Consider the following 21,814-nt stretch of genomic DNA (forward strand, 5'->3'; position numbering starts at 1 on the left):
GAGAGAAACATCAACGATGAGAGAGAATCATCCACCGGCTGCCTTCTGCACGCCCCACACTGGCTCCAAAATCTAAAATGAGAAAAGCACAAAATCGAAATGAATAAATGTATAAGTAACTGTCTACACCACGGAATACTGCAGCAGCTTCATTTTGTCCTCATAAAACTTCCATCAGCCCTAGCCGGTGTAGCTCAGTGTCTGCCTGCGGACTGAAGGGTCCCAGGTTCGATTCCGGTCAAGGGCACATGCCTGGGTTGCAGGCTTGATCCCCAGTGCGGGGCATGCAGGAGGCAGCCAATCAATGATTCTCTCTCACCATGGATGTTTCTATCTCCCTCTCCCTTTCTCTCTAAAATCAATAAAAATATTTAAAATAAAACAAGAAAAACTTCCATCAGTCCGGCCGGTGTGGCTCAATAGTTGGGCATCAACCTATGAACCAGGAGGTCAGGGTTCAATTCCCGGTCAAAGGCACATGCCCAGGTTTCCGGCTGGATCCCCAGTAGGGGGCGTGCAGGAGGCAGCCGATCCATGATTCTCTCTCATCATGGATGTTTCTCTCTCTCCCCTCCTCTCTGAAACCAATAAAAATATATTTTAAAATAAATTTAAAAAAATAATAAAAGTTCCATCCTATGTTTCTCTCTCATTGATGTTTCTGACTTTCTGTCCCTCTCCCTTCCTCTCTGTAAAAAATCAATAAAATATAAAAAAAAAAAAAAAAAGTTCCATCCTATCGGAACACGGTCTGGAGGTCAGGGCAGCTGAACGCACAAGTGCCCCGCAGTGTGCAGAGATAATGCCTGCTAACCCTCCACCCCTGAGCGCCCAGGGGCACCCAGACCCCTGCCTGTCCCAGCCCTGGTCCCCCGGCCCCACGGCCCCCGGGGCTGGGAGCCTGGTCAGCACCTCCGATGCCTGACCTCTAGGAAAGAGAACCCCAAGGTGTGTTGATTTGCCTGCCACTTTGGTAGGGAAATGAGGCCTCCTGGGAGCTGGCTCTGTGCCTTCCCACCAAGGGGGCCCCCTGGTGGGCTCCTCTCTCTGACACTCCGCCACCTGCCTATGCTGAGAGCTTCTCTTAAAAAAAAAAAGAGAAACATGGAAATTAACCATCACTCCGCTACACCCACAGCCAATCAGAGTGCGTATGCAAATTAACCCAACAAAGATGGAGGTTCATTTGCATATGCAGGCAAGGAGCGGCCGGGAAGAGCAGGACGCCTGCTATGAGGGGAAGGGGGGCGGTGGAGGGAGCTAGAGGATCAGTGCTCCGGACAGAAGCGAGGACTTGCCGGCTCCCGGGCGACTGGGAGTGAAGCCAGGGGAAGGAAGGCCTATTCTTGCATGAATATCGTGCAACAGTCCTCTAGTCCTATATAATAAAAGCCTAATAGGCAAATCGACTGAACCGTGGAACAACAAGAGGAATGACCAGTTGCTATGATGCGCACTGGCCACCAGGGGGCAGACGCTCAATGCAAGAGCTGTCCCCAGCCTGCAGGCCCCAGGCCAGCCAAGGTGGGTGCCAGCGAGGGCCCCCCCCCATCACCCCGCCTGTCGCCCCACAGATGGGACCCTACCCGTGCATGAATTTTGTGCACCGAGCCTCTAGTATGTGTGTGTGTGTGTGTGTGTGTGTGTGTGTGTGTATGTTTTTTAATTGATTTCAGAGAGGAAGGGAGGAGAGAGAGAGAGACAAAGAGAGAGAGAGAAACATCAATGAGGAGAGAGAATTGTGGATCAACTGCCTTCTGCATGCCTCCTACTGGGGATTGAGCCCACAACCAGGGCATGTGCCCTGACCAGGAATCAAACCGTGACCTCCTGGTTCATAGGTAGACGCTCAACCCCTGAGCCTCGCTGGCTGGGGGCTGAGAGCTGCTTCTTGGAGCGGGAGCCAGGTGTCCAGTCCCTGTCTGAGTTTCGGCATCACCAACAGCAGGCAGAGGCAGGGAGCAGGGCTGGGGCTGTGTGTGTGTTGGAGGAATTGGCTACGGGACGGCGGCCTTACGGGAAGATATGGGCTGTGCCAAATACCCTGTACTTATCGTCTCGTCTACACCTCACCACAGCACTCGGAGGTCAATGCTAACATTGTGCCATGCTACAGGTGAGGAAACTGAGGCCCAGGGAGGCCCGGGGATCACACAGCCCCTCCCTTAATGTGGAACCCTCCAGGGCCCAGTCGATCCCCCTCACACGCACGCCCCTATGAGGGCAGGAAGTTCGAAAAGCAAGCCCGCAGCCCAAATTTCCCCTTTTCAGCAAACGCAGCCACTTCCTCCCGGGCGGGCCATTTCCTTCTGGTCACTGGGTTTTCTGGAGGCCGAGGGGGCAGGGGCTCACGTGGGCAGTGGGCATGCAGGGCTGGCCCTCGGGCACGCAGCACACCCACACGGGCCCATGCGGGACCCAGGCAGGCTGCATACAGCGGGGTCCTGGCCCCAGGACGCTGGCATTTCACCTAAGAGACCTTCCTTCCCCAGGAAGGTACCCACTCTCCCTCTGCTCGGGGAGGCAGGTGGTGGCCGGAGAAGCTCTGCTCTCTCGGATAGTCAGCGCTCACTTTTTTTTTTTTTTTTTTTATATATTTTATTGATTTTTTACAGAGAGGAAGGGAGAGGGATAGAGAGTTAGAAACACCAATGAGAGAGAAACATCGATCAGTTGTCTCCTTTACTCCTCCTACTGGGGATGTGCCCGCAACCAATGCCCTTGAGCGGAATCGAACCTGGGACCCTTCAGTCCGCAGGCCAACGCTCTATCCACTGAGCCACACCGGTCAGGGCAAACTTTTAAAAAGCAAACACCTGGAGCTCAGCCAAGGTGGCTCAGTGGCTGAGCGAAGGCCTAGGAACCAGGAGGTCACGGTTCGATTCCCGGTCAGGGCACATGCCTGGGTTGTGGGCTCGGTCCCACAACCCACTCTCCTAGGTAGAGGTGCAACAGTGCCGCACAAGAGGGCTGCGAGCACGGACTGGCCTACCCGGACCTCACCTGCGGGGCTTGACCTCCCCACCCACCCCTACTCCCCCATTCCCCCACCCCCCGGGGGCTCCGGAGTCCACGTGGGCGGACCACAAGTCCCAGACGACTTTGCGCGCAGGCCGAAGGCGCGACTGCAAATCCCAGGCTGCCTTGCGCGGGAGGGCGGGGGCGGCAGCGCGGGCAGGCGTGGGGCCAGTGGGCGTGGGCGTGGCGTGGGCGGGACTACAAACCCCAGGCTGCCTTGCGCGCGAGGGCGGGGCGGGGCGGCCGGTGGGTGCGGCAGCGGCGGCGGCGGCGGCAGCGCGGGCGGGCGCGGGGCCGGCGGCAGTGGGCGCGCGGCGGGCGATGCCGGGGCCCGGGCCCCGCGCGGACGAGGGCGGCGGCGGCGGCGAGGGCGCGGGGCCGGGGCGGGAGCCGGCGCGCCTGTGCGGCTACCTGCAGAAGCTGTCGGGCAAGGGCCCGCTGCGCGGCTACCGCAGCCGCTGGTTCGTGTTCGACGCGCGGCGCTGCTCGCTCTACTACTTCAGGAGCCCGCAGGACGCGCTGCCGCTCGGCCGCCTGGACATCGCCGACGCCTGCTTCACCTACGACGGCCCCGACGAGGCGGCCGAGCCCGGCGCCGAGCCGCCCGCGCACTTCCAGGTGCACAGCGCGGGCGCCGTCACGGTGCTCAAGGTGGGAACCCGCCCCGCCGCCCCGGCCCCGCGTCGCTCTGCCCCGGGAGCGCTCCTCCCGCCCCGGGGTGCCTGCCTTTCCCTGCCTGCTCCCCAGACCCTGTCCCGTGGCCCCATTCCCTGCCCGGTACCTGGGGGCCCCTCCCCGGGCCCCTCTGCCCTCCCGCATCCCGGGGTGTCCCGTGCGTCCCTCCCCGGGCCCGTCTGCCCTCCCGCATCCCGGGGGTGTCTGGCGCGACCCTCCCGGGGGCCCCCTCTGCCCTCCCGCATCCCGGGGGTGTCCCGTGCGTCCCTCCCCGGGCCCCTCTGCCCTCCCGCATCCCGGGGGTGTCCCGTGCGTCCCTCCCCGGGCCCCCCTCTGCCCTCCCGCATCCCGGGGTGTCCCGTGCGCCCCCCCTGGCGCTCAGGACTTTGACCGAGTGCGTTCACCTCCTGTGCCTCGGTTGCCCCGTCCGCGGAGCGTGTGTTTGGGGGGCCTGGGGGTGCACGGCGCAGCTGGTGAATGCAGCGCCCGCCGAGTGCTCGGGTCCGAGTGGCAGGGTCCCCGCTGGGGTCCCGCAGCCAGTGGGGGGCAGCGCCCCTGTTCTCGCTCCTCGTGGTGGCCGGGGAGGTGGGGCGGGGTCGCTCCCTCCCACCAGCTCGGCCTCGCGCGGGAGCCGGAGCGCAGGAAGGGGTGTCCCCGGGGCCAGAGGTCCCCCGGCCCTGGGAGCCCCGTCATCTCCGAGGGGCCCTCCTGCTGTGAGTGTGGGGGCCGGTGCTGGCCGCTCCCGCCCCTGGTGCCTGCCGGCCTGGTCGGGGGAGGCCTCCTCCCTCCCTCCCTCCCTCCCTCCTTCCTCTCTCTCTCTCTCTCTCTCTCTCTCTCTCTCTCTCCTTCCCCTCTCTTTCTCTCTCTCTCACTCTCCCTTCTCTCTTTCTTTTTCTCTCTCTCTCTGCCTCCTCCCTCCCTTCCTTCTCTCTTTCTCTCCCTCTCTCCCTTCCTTCCTCCCTCCCTCCCTTCTCTCTCTCTCTCTCTCTCTCTCTCTCTCTCCCTCCCTCCCTCCCCCCCCCACCCCTGTGTAGGAAGCTGGGCTCTCTCCAGAGCAGCGGGCTGGGCTGGGGCTGGGACGGAGGACAGCTTTCTGCGAAGCCGGCCAAGTGCATTGCCGAGTGGGCTGTGCCTCCAGCCCCCTGGGCCCCTGTGCGCGGACTGAGCCCCAGTGTCGGGAGCTGCTCCCGGAGGCGTCCTTACAGACTCCCACCCCACACCGGTCTCTAAGGGGGCGCAGGCAGCCGAGTCTGCAAAGGTCGCCCGCACAGTCGCCCTTGGGCCCGGCCCGCCCGGCCTGCTTGGAAAGCTCGTGTGTGAACCCGAGTGTCTGACCCCGTGAGTGTCTGCCAAGGCATGGCTCGTCCAGGGACCGTCCCCCTAAAGCGTTTCCCGGGGACTGTTTGTTAAAAAGGACAGCCGCATCCTGTTTGGGATTTTCTCAGCCCGCCATCCGTTTGTCTCGTGTAAAAACTCTTTGGCCAGCCGGCGTGGCTCAGGGGTTGAGCGTCGATCTAGGAACCAGGAGGTCACGGTTCCATTCCCGCTCAGGGCACAGGCCCGGGTTGCGGGCTCGGTCCCCAGTGTGGGGCGTGCAGGAGGCAGCCGATCCGTGATTCTCTCTCATCATGGATGTTTCTCTCTTCCTCTCCCTTCCTCTCTGACATCAATAAAAAATATATACACTGAGTGGCCAGATGATGATGATCTCTGAACGCATAACAATCAGGCCACTCAGTGTGTATCAGTACAAATATATTGGGGAGGAGGGAGTGGAAATGAGCAATATATCTTCCTTTTCCCCTTTCCGATCCAAGCAGGGCTTCGCCTAACCCAGTGGTCGGCAAACTCATTAGTCCACAGAGCCAACTATCAACAGGACAACGACTGAAATTTCTTTGGAGAGCCCAAAACCGACTTCTGCGCATGGGCCACGAAGTTTCAGTCGCACTGTACGTGCGCGCCCGCACGTGGTATTTTGTGGAAGAGCCACACTCAAGGGGCCAAAGAGCCGCGGTTTGCCGACCAGGGGCCTAAGCGTTAATGCTTCCCGTCGGGGTTCCTCAGACACGGGGGAGCCCTGATCCCCGAGGGGCCTTGTAGGTGAGAAGGGACAGGCCCTGCTCGGGCTCCGGCTCGCTGCCTGTCAAGGTTCCAGATCCCATGTCTGCGGGCAGATGGGTTAGAAAGAGAAGGAGCGAGAACTCGGCAATGTGCTGATGGTATTCGCATGTGGTTCTGGTTTTTAAGGCGTCCCCCCGCCCCGGCCCCCTCCCCCCGCCTTCCCCGGAGCAGCTGTGGTTTGTGGGGTTGTGTTAGTGCTTGAATCTGGATGTAAGCTGATCCCGGAATTTCTTGGTAAGCCGCTCCGTCCGAACGCAGGGATCTGGCCCAGCGCCTTGTGTTACAGACGAGGGAATGGGGGTCGGAGAGGGGGCCCGGATCTCCCTGCCGTCTGAACCCGGACCCGGGCCCCCTGCGAAAGGTCGGAGTCTGGGAACAGCGAGTGTCCGAAATGTAGGGGATGTGATTAAGTTATCTCTCTAGACACATCTGTCTTTAAAAAAAAAAAAAAAGACACACACACACACACACACACACACACACACTGAGTGGCCAGATTATTATGTTATTATGATCTCTGAACGCATAGTAATCTGGCCACTCAGAGTGTGTGTGTGTGTGTGTGTGTGTGTGTGTGTGTGTGTATTAGAGGCCCGGTGCATGAATTCGTGCATAGGTGGGGTCCGGCCAGCCTGGCCATGGGGAGGGGACATGGGCGGTTGGCCGGCCTGCCTGCTGGTCGAACTCCTGGTTGAGGGGACAATTTGCATATTAACCTTTTATTACATAGGATAGACACTGAGTGGCCAGATGATTATGTGTTCAGAGAGCATCATCTGTGTTCAGAGAGCATCATCATCTGGCCACTCAGTGTATATATATTTTATTGATTTCAGAGAGGAAGGGAGAGGGAGAGAGAGAGACATCCATGATGAGAGAGAATCATGGACCGACTGCCTCCTGCACGCCCCACACTGGGGATGGAGCCCACAGCCCGGGCATGTGCCCTGACCGGGAATCGAACCCTGACCTCCTGGTTCATAGGTCAACGCTCCACCCCTGAGCCATGCCGGCCGGGCCTTAGCCCCCTTCTTGAAGGCGTCGGTGGCCCCCGTGAGCATGCGTGTTAGTTTCCGAGTCACATGTAGCTGAACAGTCACGTGTTCCTATCCCTAAGCCTCTGGGTGGGGAAAATAAAGCGCATTCTCTGGTGTTGACGCTGCTCTGGGCTTCATGACAAACATTTGTCAGCCCGGGCCGTCCCGGTGTGTCCGCCCGAGACAGATGGTGGGCCGCCTCCTTGGCTGGGCTGTCCCGCCTGGGATATCTGCTCAGGGGCCTGGAAATACTGTCTTTTTAAAATATATATTTTTTTATTGATTTCAGAGAGGACGGGAGAGAGAGAAACATCCATGATGAGAGAATCACGGGTCGGCTGCCTCCTGCACGCCCCACCCGGGGGATCGAGCCCGCAACCCCAGCATGTGCCCTTGACCAGGAATCAAACTGTGACCTCCTGGTTGATAGGTTGACGCTCGACCACTGAGCTACACCAGCTGAGCTCTCTCATCATTGATCTCTCTCTCTCTCTCTCTCTCTCTCTCTCCTTTCATCCCTGAAATCAATCTATGATAACAAAAGCATAGTATGCTAATTAGACCGGACGTCCTTCCGGATGTCCTTCCGGACGAAGCCAGGGCTGCGAGGGAAGCCCAAGTCCCGGGTGCCAGAGGGAAGCCAGTGCCGGCAGCTGGGGGAAGGCCTACTCTTGCACGGATTTCATGCATCGGGCCTCTAGTTAAAATATATTTCTTTAGAGAAAGAAACTGCAGCGTTAAGACTTTTAAAAAGACTAGATGATCACTTGATACAGTCAAAGAATTACAAGAGCTTTGAGAAAAAACAAAAAACGTGGCGAGAAACCAGATTTGTCTGCCGTTCTGGGCGTTGGGGGTCCCTCTCGGGTGTCTGCCAGGTTGTGACTGAGGGAGGTCGGCCTCTCTCCATCGTAAATGGAGGGGAGGGGGACCCTGATGGGATGCGGCCCAGGGCCGGGAGGGAGCCGGGCTTTTGTGGAAGAATTTCTGAGGGCCTGGCCGCCTGGAGGGGCCTGTGTGTGCGATGACTGCCCGGAGGGAGGCGCTCCCAGGCTTTGGCATCCTCTCGAAGCTGGGGGGGGGGGGGGTACGTCCCCCCAGGGCGCACAAGGCCCTCGAAACCGTTTGGTCTGGCCCTGCCAAGGCATGAGGGGTGAGTGAATGAAAAGTTTAACCCAATAGAGCAGGCTCATGTTTAAAAAAATACATTTTTATTGATTTCAGAGAGAAAGAGAAATATCAAGGATGAGAGAGAGAATCACGGATCGGCTGCCTCCTGCACGCCCCCCACTGGGGATCAAGCCTGCAACCTGGGCCTGTGCCCCTGACCGGGAATCGAACCGTGACCTTCTGGTTCCTAGGTCGCCGCTCAACCACGGAGCCACGCTGGCCAGGCTAATAATTCATTTTTAAGACCGGCATCCATGTGTCCTAGTTTTAAGTTAAAAAAACACTGAGCCCTGGCTGGTTTGGCTCAGTGGATAGAGCCTCGGCCTACGGACTGAGGGGTCCCGGCTTCAATTTCAGCCAAGGGCACATGCCTGGGTTGTGGGCTCGATCCCCAGTGTGGGGTGTGCAGGAAGCAGCCGATCAATGATTCTCTCTCATCATGGATGTTTCTCTCTCTCTCTCTCCCTCTCCCTTCCTCTCTGAAATCAATAAAATACACTGAGTGGCCAGATGATGATGATCTCTGAACGCTTAATAACCTGGCCACTCAGTGTGTATATATATATATTAGAGGCCCGGTGCATGAATTCGCGCATGGGTGGGGCCCGGCCAGCCTGGCCAGGGGGAGGGGACATGGGCGGTTGGCCGGCCTGCCTGCTGGTCAAACTCCTGGTTGAGGGGACAATGTGCATATTAGCCTTTTATTCTATAGGATATACACTGAGTGGGCAGTTCAGAGATCATCATCATCTGGCCACTCTGTATTTAAAAAGAAACCGCGGGCGGAGCCGGGTGAGTGGGGTGTGGAGCCCGTGTGGGGGCGTGCAGGCGCTGCTGGCTGGCTGTGGGTGCGGGGCGTTGCTGACCCTGAGCTCACCGCCCCGACTCTCACTGTGCGATCGGCCTGTGGTCATCGGCGGCCACGTGGCTCCCCTTCTTCTGAAACAGCCTGTGGTCAGTTCCCCTTAGCTACGGGGGGTGACCTTGTCCTTGACCTCGTGTGTCTGGGTGGAGGCTGCGCCTGGGTGGCTCCAGGGAGGCCGGGCCCTCACCAGCCCCTACCCCGGAACGTGGCTGCGTTTGACCTGTGGGGGGGCGGGCTCCCTCCTCCCGTCCTTACCCCGAGCTGCTAACCTCGTTGCATCCTTAACACTAAAGGAGGTGTGAGCTGGCCATGGGGCCGAGAAAAGGCTTTTCCATCCAGGTGTTAGCTTTTTGTTGTTTTTTTAAAATATATTTTATTGATCTTTGACCGAGAGGAAGGGAGAGGGATAGAGAGTCAGAAACACCGATGAGAGAGAAACATCCATCAGCTGCCTCCTGCACACCCCCACCTGGGGATGTGCCCGCAACCAAGGTGCATGCCCTTGACCGGAATCGAACCCGGGACCCTTCAGTCCTCAGGCCGACGCTCTATCCACTGAGCCACACCAGCCAGGGCAAGATATTTGCTTTTTAAAAGAGAATGCTGACTGCCCAGCCGGCGTGGCTCAGTGATTGAGTGACTAGTCTACCTAGGAACCAGGGGGTCAGGGTTCGATTCCGGGTCAGGGCACATGCCCGGGTTGTGGGCTCCATCCCCAGTGTGGGGCGTGCAGGAGGCAGCTGATCCACGATTCTCTCTCATCATGGATGTTTCTCTCTCTCTCCCTCTCCCTTCCTCTCTGATTCAAATTGTTCAGAATTTGAATGTTGAGGTGTAGTAGGGTCTTGCTCAGTCTTTGAAAGGATTTATTTTATTTTTAATCTATTTTTATTGATTTCAGAGAGGAAGGGGAAGAGAGAGAGGATAGAAACATCAACGATGAGAGAGAATCACAGCACACCCCACACTGGGGATCGAGTTTCTCCTCCTCCCCTTCCCTCCCCCCACAGAATAGAACTTCAACCTCTTGGTATATAGGTGGAAGGTCGGCCACTAAAGGGATGCTGGCCAGACGGGATTTAGATTGGAATTCATGTGATTATTTTAATGAGATCTGTTTGTGTGCTGCTGTTAAGACTGCGGTTTAAAAAGATAGAACGGCCCTGGCCGGTGTGGCTCAGTGGATAGAGCGTTGGCCTTCGGACTGAAGGGTCCCAGGTTCGATTCCGGTCAAGGGCATGGACCTTGGTTGCGGGCACATCCCCAGTGGGAGGTGTGCAGGAGGCAGCTGATGGATGTTTCTCTCTCATCGATGTTTCTAACTCTCTCTCCCTCTCCCCTCCTCTCTGTAAAAAATCTATAAAATATATTATTAGAAAAATAAGAAGATAGAACGGATGGCCTCCGCTGGGGGAATGGAGGCCTGTGCTGCCGCGTTCTTTCCCTCTTTCCCGTCTCGGCCTCGGGCGCCGGGCTGCCACTCAGGGTTTCAAAACCATCCGGGGAAAGTCAGTTTTGTTTTGTTTTCCCGTTGGATCTGGGCCTGATCCCTGGAGGGTGTCTCGAGGCTCGTGATGACGTGGAAACGCTCCGAAGAGAATCCGGAGCCGAGGGCTGCTTTCAGTTTGGTGTGGCCGTCTGCTTTTTTATTTTAAATATATTTTATTGATTTTTTACAGAGAGGAAGGGAGAGGGAGTTAGAAACATCAATCAGCTGCCTCCTGCACACCCCCCACTGGGGATGTGCCCACAACCAAGGTACATGCCCTTGACCGGAATCGAACCTGGGACCCTTCAGTCCGCAGGCCGATGCTCTATCCACTGAGCCACACCGGTCAGGGCCGGTCTGCTTTTTTTATCTGAGTCTCGTCCTGGATTATCAGGCGGCTTCCTATATTCCTGTGCTGCTCGCCGCGGCTTACGGGAGAATGGCCTTCGACCCGGCTCGGAAGTCCAGGGGGGCCTCCCTCCATCCCGAGCGGCGGGTGGGGGTCGCCTGCTTCCCCCGGGGGTCAGACTCCCCCCCCCTCCCCGCTGGGACGTGGCCTCCTTCCTGGCGGTCGGGCTTATAAACATGGGAGCCCTGACCCGTTCCCTGACCCTCTGGGGAGAAGCCCGGAGATCACATGCTAAGTGGTGGCTGAGCAGCTGTGTCATCACATGTATGTGCAGGGGTGATGGATCTGCTCCGTGAGGGACGCCAGGCGGCCTCTTTGAACACTCAGATGGGATTATTTTTCTTCTCTTTTTTTAAAATGAAGGTGATTTTTTTTAATATATATTTTTATTGGTTTCAGAGAGGAAGGGAGAGGGGCAGAGAGAGAGAGAGAGAGACATCAATGATGAGCCCTAACCGGTGTGGCTCAGTGGATAGAGCGTCGGCCTGCGGACTGAAGGGTCCCGGGTTCGATTCCAGTCAAGGGCATGTACCTTCGTTTCGGGCACATTCCCAGTGCGGGGTGTGCAGGAGGCAGCTGATCGATGTTTCTAACTCTCTAGCCCTCTCCCTTCTGCTCTGTAAAAAAATCAATAAAATATATTTTAAAAAAAAGAAAAAGAAAGAAACATCAATGATGGGAGAGAATCATGGACCAGCTGCCTCCTGCACGCCCCACACTGAGGATCGAACCCACAACCCGGGCATGTGCCCTTGGCCGCAGTTGAACCCGGGACCCGTCAGTCTGCAGGCCGACGCTCTATCCGCTGAGCCACACCGGCCATGGCTCAGATGGGATTTTTGAACGGGGTTTTGAGGATCGAATAGGAGTTTGCAGGTGGGTGTGAGTGCCGTAGGAGCAGGGGTCAAGGAGGCCGGTTCTGTGTGCTGCTGGGTGAGGGCCAGGCTCTGGTCCCACGGGTGTGGGGCAGTGTGGGCCAGAGCTCCACGCATGATGGCCTGGCCCCGTGAGCCCCCGAGGGTTCTAAGCACGGGACACACAGGACTTGGTGGCCAGGGGTGAGAAGAGGGTTTACCACCTGGCTGGCGTGGCTCCGTGGTTGAGCGTCAATCTACAAACCAGGCGGTCAGGGTTCGATTCCCGGTCAGGGCACATGCCCGGGTGGCGGGCTCAATCCCCAGTGTGGGGCGTGCAGGAGGCAGCCGATCCGTGATTCTCTCTCATCATGTGCCCTGACCGGGAATCGAACCCTGACCTCCTGGGTCATGGGTCGAAGCTCCAACCACTGAGCAACACGGGCCGGGCTCAGAGGACTGAATCCTGGGACTTTTCCAAGGAGAGAGCTGGGCGTGGAGGGAAGGAAGTGCCTGGAGGTCCACGGGAGACAGGTGGCCGGGCCTGTCTGCGGGGGGGGGGGGGGCTCCTGGGTGTGGACAAAGGCCTGTGGGAGCAGCTGGGCCCCGTGGGGTCAGCCAGCTGTCGGGGCGGATTCCTCCGCAGCCGCCGCGGGTGGCCTGGCTCTGTCCTGTGGGTGGGCCCTGCGTGCGCAGAGTTCTGATAGGGCAGCTGTGCCCACCCAGCCCTGGGGCTCTCCCCCCGGGACATGCTTTTTATTTTATTTTTAAAGGAAAAAGTAAGCCCTTTAAATATATATACATGTTTTTTAAGACACTTTATTGATTTTTTAAAATATATTTTATTGATTTTTTACAGAGAGGAAGGGAGAGGGATAGAGAGTTACAAACATCGATGAGAGAGAATCACCAATCAGCTGCCTCCTGCACACCCCCCACTGGGGATGTGCCCGCAACCAAGGTCCATGCCCTTGACCGGAATCGAACCCGGGACCCTTCAGTCCCAGGGCTAACGCTCTATCCACTGAGCCACACCGGCTAGGGCTAAAATGTCTTGTTATAGATTTCAGAGAGGAAGGGGGAAGGAGAGAGAGAGAAGCCTCTCATCATTGATGTTTCTCTCTCCCTCTCCCTTCCTCTCTCTCTAAAATCAATAAAAACATATTTTTAAGAAAAGGTGCCCAGCGGGAAGCGCAGAGGCCTCCGGTTTTTGTGGGTTTTGTCACCTGTTGCATTCAGTCCTGCCCCTCCCCCCCCCCCCCCCCCCGTCTCTGTGTTGGGGTTCAGGTTCCTGAGAACAGGGCTTCCCGCCTCCCCGCGGCCAGCACACGCCCCCAGCGGCTGGGGTGGAAGGCAGGGACTTGTGGTGGTTTCTGGGTTGTTTTTATGGGAAAGGGCCCCGCTCAGGGCGGTCTCGAGGGGTGGGCGCCGTGGGGGCCGGTTTCTGTAGCAGGAATGAGGGGTCGGACCTGGGACGCACGTGATCCGAAAGGGCGTCTTTGCCCCAGGCACGTAGCGGGGCTGACGGACAGGGGGCTGGGAGTTCCCTGCGGAGACAGGCTGCGTGGAGAGGTGAAGGGAGGCGGTTTCCTTGTAAAAAGCAGGTTTTTACATGGGGCGTGCGTCTCAGGAGAGAGCTGGGGGGGCCATGGAGGGATCGGACCCTGTGAGGGGCGCCCGCTTTACCGAGCACAGACACTCCGAGGAGCCCGTGCGGGCGGGGTGGGGAGGCAGGTGCCTGGACGGCCGCTGGTGGTCCTCTCCCTGGGGCGGGGGTGGGAGCCGGCAAGGGAGCTGGTGGAGGACCAGAGCACACATGCATGTGCATGCACACATGTGCACACGCATGCACCCGACTGACAGCATGCACATAACAGCTACATACATGTGCACTTACATATGTGTGTGTCCATGCATGTGCATATGTGTGCCAACATGCACACATCCCTTCCTCTCTGAAATCAATAAAAATATTTTTAAAAAATAATTTTTAAAATGTCACATACATGGAATCATACAGCATGTAGCCTGTTGGAACCGGCTTCTTTCTTTCCTTTTTAATATATTTTTATTGATTTCAGAGAGGAAGGGAGAGAGAGAGAGAAAAATCCATGATGAGAGAGAATCATGGGTCGGCTGCCTCCTGCACGCCCCCCACTGGGGATGGAGCCCGCCACCCGGGCGTGTGCCCTTGACCGGCAATCGAACCCTGACCTGGTTCCTAGGTCGATGCTCAGCCTCTGAGTCACGCCGGCCGGGCTGCTGCTGTGGTTTTAATTGCTAAAGCGTATTCCCCGGTGTAGGTCTTGAAATGGACGTTTCTTTGGCCCGCTGTTCTCAGCCCTCCCTTCTCCGCCCTCCCTTGCGGGGGCCAGGCGTGCCGTCTGTCCTCACGAAACACGCGGCTCTGAGCCCTTGGGGCGGCCGTAACCCTGTGCGCTCTCTCCCCAGGCCCCCAACCGCCAGCTCATGACCTACTGGCTGCAGGAGCTGCAGCAGAAGCGCTGGGAGTACTGCAACGGCCTGGACATGGTCAAGTGGGACGGCCGGACCTCCCCCACCCCCGGGGACTGCTCCCAGGGCCTCGTGGCCAGGGGCGCCCCAGGTGAGTCACTTCCTGGCGCGTGGCCGCCATCCGGCCCGCTCGCCAGCCTCGCGGGGAACGTGGGCGCGGAGGTCCGGGGCCTGACCAGCCCTGATGCAGGGGCGGCCCCCCACGCTCCCCGGGCACTGCCTCGCCCAGCGCTGTACGCAGGCCTGGAATGACCTTGGGGGGTCGGGCAAGGTCAGGGCCCAGCACGCTGCAGGGGACACAGCCGAGTCGGCAGGTGGGGCGTGTGCGGGTGGGACCCCGTGCGGCTCCCGGGCCAGCCTGGCCCTCCGCCCCCCTGCAGGCACAGAATTCACGCCTGCGCGTCATGTGGATTGGGCAGAGGGGTCAGAGTTCACACAGGTGTGTAGACATGGGGGAGGTTTCGCCAAGGCCCCCGCCCATGACCCAGGCATGTTTTCTAAGAAGACTTGTGTTTTTAAAAAATATATATTTCTTGCCCTGGCTGGTGTGGCTCAGTGGATAGAGCCTCTGCCTGTGGACTGAAGGGTCCTGGGTTCGATTCCGGTCAAGGGCACGTGCCCGGGTTGCGGGCTTGATCCCCAGTGTGGGGCGTGCAGGAGCAGCCAATCCATGATTCTCTCTCGTGGATGTTTCTATCTCTCTCCCTATCCCTTTCTCTCTGAAATTAATAAAAATATATTATATATAATAAAAATATACTTAAAAAGTAAGAAATAAAAAATATATCACTTTATTGATTTCAGAGAGGAAGGGAGAGGGAGAGAGAGAGAAACACCAATGAGGAGAGAGAATCATGGATCGCCTGCCTCCTGCACGCCCCCCACTGGGATTGGAGCCCACAACCCGGGCCTGTGCCCTGAGCAGGGATGGAACCCTGACCTCCTGGTTCATAGGTCGACGCTCCACCACTGAGCCACACCAGCCGGGCCGGTCCTTCCTTCTTTTGAGCCGAAAGGCTGTGGCCTGGGCGCCCGAGGAGACATTGAAGCCCACGTGTGGTTCCCTTCGCGTGGCCCGGGCCTGTCACGTGGGAGTTCAGCGTTTGTGCCTCTGACGTTTGTCATCCGCTCAGCAGCACAGGCCCCTGGGAGCGGCTTTCTCCCTCCCTCACAGCGTTTCCCGTGGGCGGGCGTGAAGAAGGCTTGAGGTGATGTGAGGGCCCTATGGGGTACAGAGGCCCCGGGCGGGGGGTGAGCCCAGCCGTGGGTGGCCAGGGCCTCTCTGAGGAGGGGCAGCCACGCTGAGACCGGAAGGGGGAGCAGGAGCCAGCCAGGTGCAGGGGAGGAGAGGCGGGGGCCCTCGGCCCCGATGGGGAGCAGTGGGGTGTGCCGGGCCTGAGGCTCAGCCGGGCTGCGGTTGAGGGGCCTTGACCTCCGGGTTTGGGACTTGGGACTTGATCCTCAGAGCAGCGGCGTGTCTGAAGGTGTGTGTGTACACACGACTGGAAGTCCACCAACGTCTAGATCGCTGCGAAGAACGAATAATGAAACTGCGCCCGGCCGGCGTGGCTCAGCGGTTGAGCGTCCTTCTAGGAACCAGGAGGTCAGGGTTTGATTCCCAGCCAGGGCACAGGCCTGGGTTGCAGGCTCGATCCCCAGTGTGGGGCGTGTAGGAGGCAGGCGATCCATGATTCTCTCGCCTCATGGATGTTTCTATCTCCCTCTCCCTCCCTCTCTGAAATCAATAAAAATCCTATATAGCAAAGAGGTAATATGCAAATTAACCCTCACGCCCTCACAAGATGGCTGCCTAAGATCAGGCCGGCAGGGGAGTTAGTGAGGGACGACCAAATGACTGAACAGCAGGCTGCCTGGGGCGACCAGGCCGGAAGGGGGCCAGTTGGGGGCAACCAGGTCAGCAGGGGAGGCAGTGAGGTGTGACCAGGCTTGCAGTGGGGGGCAGTTAGGGGTGACCAGGCTGGCAGAGGGGGGCAGTTGGGGGCAACCAGGCTGGCAGGGGGGACAGTAAGGGGTGACCAGGCCAACAGGGGGGGGGGGCGCAGTTAGGAGCAACCAGGCCAGTAGGGAGGGGGCAATTGGGGGTGACTTGGCCAGCAGGGGGGCCAGTTAGGGGCGATCAGGCCAGCACACAGAGGCAGTGAGGGGTGATCAGGCCAGAAGGCAGGTGAGCGATTAGGAGCCAGCGGTCCAGGATTGAGAGAGGGATGTCCGACTGCCGCTTTAGGGCCTAAACCGGCAGTCAGACATCCCCCAAGTGGTCCCAGATTGGAGAGGGCTGGGCTGGGCTGAGGGAACTCCTCTCCCCCCCCCCCACCCGTGCATGAATTTCGTGCACCGGGCCACTAGTAAAAATATATTTATTAAAAAAAAGGAACAGAGTAGGTGTAACAGCGAACTCCTCAAGCACAGCCTCTGTCCGCGGGCGCTGGGAGATAAAGGCTCGGGATTCTGGGACTTCTGCGTGCCCGTCCGTCCGTGTCCTGAGGCAGTCAGTCCCCTGACCACTGCTGTCCCCACGGGGACCCAGGATGCTGGCGGCTCCGCTTTCCCTTACGTAAACCTCACGTACAGACCGAAAACCAGGCAGAAATCAGAATACTGCAAAAGCCGGGAAACTGCTTCTTTTTCACGTCGAACAGTTGCATTGAGAACGGGCCTGTCTGGCCCCCGCCCTCCCGGCCTCCGCGCCCGGCTCTGCTCCCCGCCCCCAGCCCCAGCCCCACTTCCCCAGGAAGCTTTCCGGCGTGGGCCCGTTGCAGCAAGGCGCGGGGTTTCCTCGTAACCTTGGGGTTTTGTCTTCACCCTCGGAGCCCGCGGCCAGCCCACACAGGAAGGGGGGGCTGCACGCGGCCCCCCAGGTCCTCACGGCAGTTTCCTGGCTCCGCTTAGAGGGGCGTGCTCTGCCCCAGCCCGGAGCTCAGCTGATTGGACCGTCGTCCCCACCACCAGGGTTCAGGGCTCCATCTAATCAAGAGCCAACCAAAGGCCAGGCCAGTGTTGCTCAGTGGGTAGAGCGTCAGCCTGTGGACTGAAGGGTCCCGGGTTCGATTTCGGTCAAGGGCATGTACCTTGGTGGCAGGCTTCTCCCCCACCCGGGCCCTGGTCAGGGCGCATGCAGGAGGCCACCATTCAATGTGTTTCTGTCTCTCCCTCTCCCTTCCACTCTCCCTAAAAATCAGTGGAGCCCTGGCTGGTGTGACTCAGTGGATAGAGCATCGGCCTGCGGACTGAAGGGTCCTGGGTTCGATTCCAGTCAAGGGCACATGCCTGGGTGGCAGGCTCGATCCCCAGTGGGGGGGCGTGCAGAAGGCAGCCGATCCATGGTTTTCTCTCATCATTGGTGTTTCTCTCTTGCTCTCTCTCTCCCATCCTCTCTGAAATCAATAAAAATATATTTAAAAAAAGTCAACCAATGGCTCAGCCCGCATGGCTCAGTGGTTAAGCATTGACCTAGGAACCAGGAGGTCAGGGTTCAGTTCTGGCCAGGGCACATGCCTGGGTTGCGGCTCCATCCCCAGTAGGGGGTGTGCAGGAGGCAGCCGATCAGTGATTCTCATCATTAATGTCTCTCTCTCTCTCCCTCTCCCTTCCTCTCTGAAATCAATAAAAATCTATATCCTATATAATAAAGAGGTAATATGCAAATTGACCATCACTCCAATACACAAGATGGCCGGCAGGGGAGGGCAGTTGTGGGCAACCAGGCCGACAGGGGAGGGCAGTTGGGGGGGACCATGCCTGCAGGGGAGGGCAGTGGGGGTGACCAGGCCTGAAGGGGAGGGCAGTTGGGGGCAATTGGGCTGGCAGGGGAGTTGTTAGGGAGTGATCAGGCTGGCAGGGGAGTGGTTATGGGCTGATCAGGCTGGCAGGCAGGCAGGCAGGCGAGCGGTTGGGAGCCAGCAATCCTGGATTGTGAGAGGGATGTCCAACTGCCCGGTGGGATTGGGCCTAAATGGACAGTCAGACATCCCTCAAGGGGTCCCAGATTGGAGAGGCTGCAGGCTGGGCTTAGGGACACACACACACACACACCCCATGCACGAATTTCGTGCACTGGGCCTCTAGCTAAAAATAAGAAATAAAAGGAAGCACTGTGGTGGACGAGGAGGCTGGCACCCTCCCTCCTCTCTCTCAAGCAGGCCCTGCGGCATCTCCTGGAGCCGCGGCTTGGAGGGGCGTCCAACGCCAGGGACTCGATGTAACCTTGTGACTAGCTTGCCATTTTTTAAAAAATACATTTTTATTGATTTCAGAGAGGAAGGGAGAGGGAGAGAGAGAAACATCCATGATGAAAGAGAATCCTGCACGCCCCACACTGGGGATCGAGCCCGCAACCCGGACATGTGCCCTGACCGGGAATCGAACCGTGACCTCCTGGTTCCTAGGTCAATGCTCAACCCCTGAGCCACGCCCGGCTGGGCCCGAAGATATTTTTCCATTGATTTTTATGGAGAGTGGAAGGGAGGGGGAATGACAGACAGAGAGAAACATCGATCTGAGAGGGACACATCGATTGGTTGCCTCCTGCACGCACCCCGACGGGGGCCGGGGATCGACCCTGCAACCAAGGTACATGCCCTTGACCGGAATCGAACCCGGGACCCTTCAGTCCGCAGGCCGACACTCTATCCACTGAGCTACACGGGCCAGGGCTCGATGGTCTACTTTATTTTTATTTTTTTTAAATATATTTTATTGATTTTTACAGAGAGGAAGGGAGAGGGATAGAGAGTCAGAAACATCGATGAAAGAGAAACATTGATCAGCTGCCTCCTGCACGCCCCCTACTGGGGATGTGACTGCAACCAAGGTACATGCCCTTGACCGGAATCGAACCTGGGACCCTTCAGTCTGCAGGCCAACGCTCTACCCACTGAGCCACATGGGCCAGGACTTGTTGATGTACTTTAGGTCAAAACGGTTGCAGAACACGGAAGCCACCCCGGATGGTTTTGCGCCGTCTCCGTTAAAGCCTCGCGCCCTGTGTACAGTACAGGTGTCTGCGGAGAACATCGGTCCGTGTTTCAGGGGGGTAGGGGGGGTCAGGGTCCCTGGGGCAGCTCTGAGTCACCACCCTCTGTCTGCCTCTCTCCCAGACTTCCTGTACCCACACCCCAACGCTTCCGCCGAAAAAGCCCGGAACGTCCTCGCTGTGGACGCGGCCCCCGGAGAGCTGGTGGGAGAGCAGGCCGCGAGCCAGCCAGCCCCGGGGCCCCCCAACTCCATCAACTTCTCTCTGAAGCAGTGGGGCGCCGAGCTCAGGTGAGTCCCGGGGGCAGGGGCGGGGGGGCGTTCGCCCAGGACCCCGAAAGCGATGACATGTAACAACACGTGGTGATTTCACGTTGGAATGTTGTCCCCTGTCATTCCTGGGTCTGGTTCTAGCTACTGTTCTTTCTCCTCCTGAGGGATAGGATTTCCGTACTTCTTTGCACGCCAGCCAGGTCATTTTTCTCCTGGATGACCTGTATCGTGCGTTTTTACCTTTCAGGGTGCTGGTTTCTTTAAAATATATTTTATTGATTTTTTACAGAGAGGAAAGGAGAGGGAGAGAGAGCTAGAAACATCGATGAGAGAGAAACATCGATCAGCTGCCTCCTGCACACCCCCACCTGGGAATGTGCCCGCAACCAAGGTACGTGCCCTTGACTAGAATCGAACCCGGGACCCTTCAGTCCGCAGGCCGACGCTCTATCCACTGAGGCACACTGGTTAGGGCTTTTTTTCTTTTTTTTAATTGACTTAAAAAAGAGAGGAAGGAAGCGGGGGAGAGAGAGATAGAGAGAGAGAAACATCCATAATGAGAGAGAATCATGGATTGACTGCTTCCTGCACGCCCCACACTGGGGATGGAGCCCGCAACCTGGGCATGTGCCCCGACCGGGAATCGAACACTGACCTCCTGGTTCCTAGGTCGATGCTCAACTGCTGAGCCACGCCGGCCAGGCCAGGTTATACTTTTTTGCTAACGTGGATAGGGCCGTAATGATTGTTCTTGCTCGTGCTGCTTGTGCACACGTGGGAGGAGGCGCCGGGGAGAGGCTGGGTCTTCGGGGAGACGCCTTGGCCTCACCTGCCTGTGGCTGGTGGTTCTCCATGGTAACAGCACCGACTGCTCTCCCAGCGTCTGGTCCGTCAGACCTTCCAGCCCCAGGCGTGTGAGGTGACGTTCTGTCGTAAGGTGTCTTTTCTTTAAACAACACATTTCGGCCCTGACCGGTGTGGCTCAATGGATAGAGCGTTGGCCTGCGGACTGAAGGATCCCGGGTTTGATTCCGGTCAAGGGCATGTACCTTGGTTGCGGGCACATCCCCAGTAGGAGGTGTGCAGGAGGCAGCTGATGGATGTTTCTCTCTCATCGATGTTTCTAACTCTCTATCCCTCTCGTTCTTTTCTGTAAAAAAATCATAAAAATATATTTTTAAAAAAAATGAAAGCAAATATTTAAAGGAAACAACACACATTGCGTTTCCCCCCATAGAAACTCGATGTCTTCCTTCCGCCCGGGAAGGGGCCACGACGGCCGGAAGAGCGTGTTCTACACGCACGAGGAGTGGGAGCTCCTGGACCCCAGCCCCAAGGACCTGGAGGAGTCGGCGACGCTGGAGGAGAGGCGGAGGCAGGCGCCGGAGGGGAACAGAGGTACGGACGGGCTCCGCGGTCCCTCGCTCCCCGCCGCCGCCTGCCGGCCACAGGGTGCGGGGAGCCTGCCCAGCAGGGAGTCTGCATTCTCTTCATTTCCTGTTTATTTTTTTAAAAAATATTTTTATTGATTTCAGAGGGGAAGGGAGAGGGGGAGAGAGAGAGAAACATCCATGATGAGAGAGAATCATGGACCAGAGCTGCCTCCTGCACGCCCCACACTGGGGATCGAACCCACAACCCGGGCATGTGCCCTTGACCAGAATCGAACCCGGGACACTTCAGTCCACCTATCCACTGAGCCACACCAGCCAGGGCAACTTTTTTATTTTATTTTGTTTTTTTTTATTTATCTTTATTTATTTATTTTTTCTTCTTTTCGGTTAGGGTTAGGGTTAGGGTTAAGGCTAGGGTTAGAGCTTCATTTTTTTTAATTTTTATTTTTTTTAATATATTTTTTATTGATTTTTTACAGAGAGGGAGAGGGATAGAGAGTTAAAAACATCCATGAGAGAGAAACATCGATCAGCTGCCTCCTGCACACCCCCCACTGGGGATGTGCCCGCAACCAAAGTACATGCCCTTGACCGGAGTCGAACCTGGGACCCTTCAGTCCATAGGCTGACGCTCTATCCACTGAGCCACACTAACCAGGGCATTTTATTTTAATTAAAAAAAAATTTGTTGATTTCAGAGAGGAAAGGAGAGGGAGAGTTAGATAGAAACATCCATGATAAGAGAGAATCATGGATTGGCTGCCCCCTGCACACCCCCCACTGGGGATGGAGCCCACAACCCGGGCATGTGCCCTGCCCGGGAATCGAACCGTGACCTCCTGGTTCCTAGGTTGACGCTCAGCCACTGAGCCACGTCGGCCAGGCTCCTAAAGAACATGTTACTTACAGCTTCATTGCTGTACCTGAGGACAGTTATAGTAACTTGGACATTATCTCATTTCCCCATTGTTCCTTCGATGTCTGCCTCCCTCGGCCTTTC

General features: G+C 57.7%; 1 protein-coding gene across 1 annotated transcript in view; it reads left to right on the top strand.

Annotated features, from left to right (window-relative positions):
• Window positions 1–3,320: 3,320 nt before the first annotated feature.
• TBC1D2B (TBC1 domain family member 2B) overlaps window positions 3,321–21,814 on the top strand; it is a 35,109-nt gene continuing 16,615 nt past the window's right edge. The window contains 4 exon segments of the mRNA XM_079800967.1: window positions 3,321–3,669; window positions 14,093–14,246; window positions 19,273–19,438; window positions 20,658–20,818. Coding sequence (XP_079657093.1) covers window positions 3,340–3,669; window positions 14,093–14,246; window positions 19,273–19,438; window positions 20,658–20,818 — 811 coding nt within the window. The 5' untranslated portion in view covers window positions 3,321–3,339.

Source organism: Cnephaeus nilssonii (assembly GCF_951640355.1).
Source record: "Cnephaeus nilssonii genome assembly, contig: SCAFFOLD_142, whole genome shotgun sequence".
NCBI classification, from domain to species: domain Eukaryota; kingdom Metazoa; phylum Chordata; class Mammalia; order Chiroptera; family Vespertilionidae; genus Cnephaeus; species Cnephaeus nilssonii.